Raw genomic sequence first — 3,361 nt, 5'->3', positions numbered from 1 at the left:
TTTGCAAATATAAATACAAAAGTAAATGATTTGGGAGAAATATTTTACTAACACAGAAAAAGAGGCTTTCTATCTTTGCCACAAACCTATCACTTCCTTCTTCCCTGAAAAACAGTACCTAGATGTGAAACTTGGTTAGATCATCTAAAAAACAAGTATGAATTTCATGCTGGCTTACCATTTTGTAACAGAGTTTTAAAATACTTGCCTTAATAAAATTCTGAAACTTTTTATTCTGCTGGAGTTCTTTAAAGAGGCTAACAGCCTCCTTGTGATGGCTACAGAATTCCCCATATATTTTCTTCATTTTATTTGCATTTTCTTCTGAAAACTGAGAAGAAAAACATTTCAATGATGGTTTATAAATTTAGTCAGTTCTAAACACTAAAAAGAACATGCAATTTTCATATATTTCAGTACATTCTTTGCAAATAAAGAATAAACATCCAGGAATTTCTGACCACAATCACTTCTCTTTCCCAGAAACTTTTTAAATTAAAGTAAGAGGAAGTAGTCAAGAGGTAAGAGGAAGACGTCAACCTAATGTGATTATATTATATTGAACTAACTCAATTATCAATAGCCCAATGAAAAACATTTGATGTCTTCTATTTTTGTGTTTATGCAACTTTATAATTTCAATTTATAGTTTTAATACTTTTATAGATTGAAGGGTATGGGGTACATTTGGGGATCCTCAGGAAGGTTGAAATTTACATTGGGTAACTGATCATGTCCATGAACTCAGTCCTCGCTGGGAATTTAATTTTTGTCATCACAAATGGATCAACAGGCAGGTTATCATTAGCCAAGATGACAGAGAAAAATGAGTAACCAGAAGGCCAATTTATTAAGTGATGGACACAAGTAGAGATGTGGGCTGGATATTTCAATAACCTTGACCTGCAGAAAAATCTCTGTAGAAAAATCTACATGGGAACAACTTAGAATCATACGGTGGTATGGAGAGAATCAGCTGAATAATTTGAATGCCAACCTTTCAGACTCTGATGACCCTATGTATACATGTGGGTGTTGAAGATCATTGTAACAGAGACCAGAACACACCTACACCTCCTTAGAAAGTACTTAAAATGTACATCCTTATCTCTGGTCTTTTCAACTTTGCTCACAGTTTTATCTATGCTTGAGGCCAATACATCTTACGAGATGATTCTTAAACCACCAACAATAATATATAGGTATAAATTTAACAAAACATACACAGGCTTTGTGTGCTGAAAACTACACAATGCTAATGAAAGAACTCAAATAAGATTTAAATAAATATACCATGTTCATAGATTGGAAGACTCAACATAGTAAAGATGTCAATTCTCCCTAAATTAATGTACAGGTTTAATGCAATTCTTATCAAATCCCAGCAAGTGTCTGTACATATAGACAAGATTATTCTAGCATTTATATCAAAAGGTAAAGAAACTAGGATAAAAACAATTTTGGAAAAGAAGAATAAAGTGAAAGAACTCAGTCTAGACAATTTCAAGATTTATTCTATAACTACTGTAATTATGACTATGGAAGCATACACATAGATCAATGGAACAAAACAGGGACCCCAAATGCCCAACAGATTTTGACAGAAGGCAAAAGCAATTTATTGGAGGAAGGACAGCCCTTTCAACAAATGATACTGGAGCAGCTGAACATCCACAGGTCAAAAAATAATAATAATAACCTTGACCAAAGTCTCACATTTTATACAAAAAGTAACTCCAAATGGATCACAGACCTAAATAAAAAACATAAAACTATAAAACTTTAAGAAAAAAAAATAGGAGAAAATCTTTGGGATCTCAGGCTACACAAAGAGGTCTTAAACTTGAAATCAAAAGCATGATCCTTAAAATATGAGGGAGTCCGGGAAAAAGTTTGGCCTGCGTAAGAGGCAAGAGACCATTGTTTCAAGGTGTGCAAGGACAGGGGATTCATAGCACCGCCTAAATGAGCTTCAGAGATGGGCGCTAGCCGCGGCTATCAGCATGGACACCAGAGACTGGCATGAAACGCTAAGGCTGCTGTTGCAGCCACCAAGAATCCTGTATGCAAGCACTCACTATCCACACCTCCCCTCCTGGGAGGCTGTGCAGCCCGCCACTGCCAGGGTCCCGTGATCCAGGGACAACTTCCCTGGGAGAACACACAGCGCGCCTCAGGTTGTTGCAACATCACGCTGACCTCCGCTGCTGCAGGCTCACCCCGCATTCTGTACCCCTCCCTCCCCCTGGCCTGAGTGAGCCAGAGCCAGCTAATCAGCTGCTCCTTTAATTCCCTCCTGTCTGGGCAAAGAACAGATGCCAGGGGGCGACCTACACACAGAGGAGGGGCCAAATCCAAAGCTGAACCCCAGGAGGTGTGTGAACAAAGAAGAGAAAAGGAAATCTCTCCCAGCAGCCTCAGGAGCAGCGGATTAAATCTCCACAATCAATGTGATGTACCCTGCATCTGTGGAATACCTGAATAGAAAATGAATCATCCCAAATTGAGGAGGTGGACTTTGGGAGCAACTGTAGACATGGGGTTTGCTGTATGGGACTGACTAGATCCTGATTTTTATGTTTAGCTTAGTATAGTTTTTAGTGCTTGTTATCATTGGTGGATTTGTTTATTGGTTTGGTTGCTCTGTTCTTTTTTTCTTAATTACTTTTTAAATTTTTTTATTTTAATAATATTTTTCTTATTTTTTATTTTAATAACTCTTCCTTCCTTCCTTCCTTCCTTCCCTCCCTCCCTCCCTCCCTCCCTCCTTCCTTCCTTTCTTTCTTTCCTCCCTTTTCTTCTGAACCGTGTGGCTGACAGGGTCTTTGTGCTCCAGCTGGATGTCAGACCTGAGCAGCTGAGGTGGGAGAGCCAAGTTCAGGACACTGGACCACCAGAGACCTCCTGGCCCCACGTAATATCAATTGGCAAGAGCTCTCACAGAGATCTCCATCTCAACGCCAAGACCCAGCTTCACTCAATGACCAGCAAGCTACAGTGCTGGACACCCTATGCCAAAAAACTAGCAAGACAGGAACACAACCCCACCCATTAGCAGAGAGGCTGCCTAAAATCATCATAAGGTCACAGACACCCCAAAACACACCACCGGACGTGGACTTGCCCACCAGAAAGACAAGATCCAGCCTCATTCACCAGAACACAGGCACTAGTCCCCTCCACCAGGAAGCCTACACAACCCACTGAACCAACCTTAGCCACTGGGGGCAGACATCAAAAACAACAGGAAGTATGAACCTGTAGCCTGTGAAAAGGAGAACCCAAACACAGTAAGTTAAGCAAAATGAGAAGATAGAGAAACACACAGCAGATGAAGGAGCAAGGTAAAAACCCACCAGAC

General features: G+C 40.1%; 1 protein-coding gene across 2 annotated transcripts in view; it reads right to left on the bottom strand.

Moving 5' to 3' along the window:
- ARHGEF28 (Rho guanine nucleotide exchange factor 28) overlaps nucleotides 1–3,361 on the bottom strand; it is a 325,739-nt gene that overhangs the window by 75,673 nt on the left and 246,705 nt on the right. For both annotated transcript variants that reach the window (XM_024122262.3, XM_024122271.3), the window contains one exon: nucleotides 209–331. In XM_024122262.3, the coding sequence (XP_023978030.1) occupies nucleotides 209–331 (123 nt within the window). The remainder of the gene's footprint in view (nucleotides 1–208; nucleotides 332–3,361) is intronic.

This window comes from Physeter macrocephalus, chromosome 8 (assembly GCF_002837175.3).
Source record: "Physeter macrocephalus isolate SW-GA chromosome 8, ASM283717v5, whole genome shotgun sequence".
Classification (NCBI taxonomy): Eukaryota; Metazoa; Chordata; class Mammalia; order Artiodactyla; family Physeteridae; genus Physeter; species Physeter macrocephalus.
This window is presented reverse-complemented; position numbering and strand designations above follow the sequence as displayed.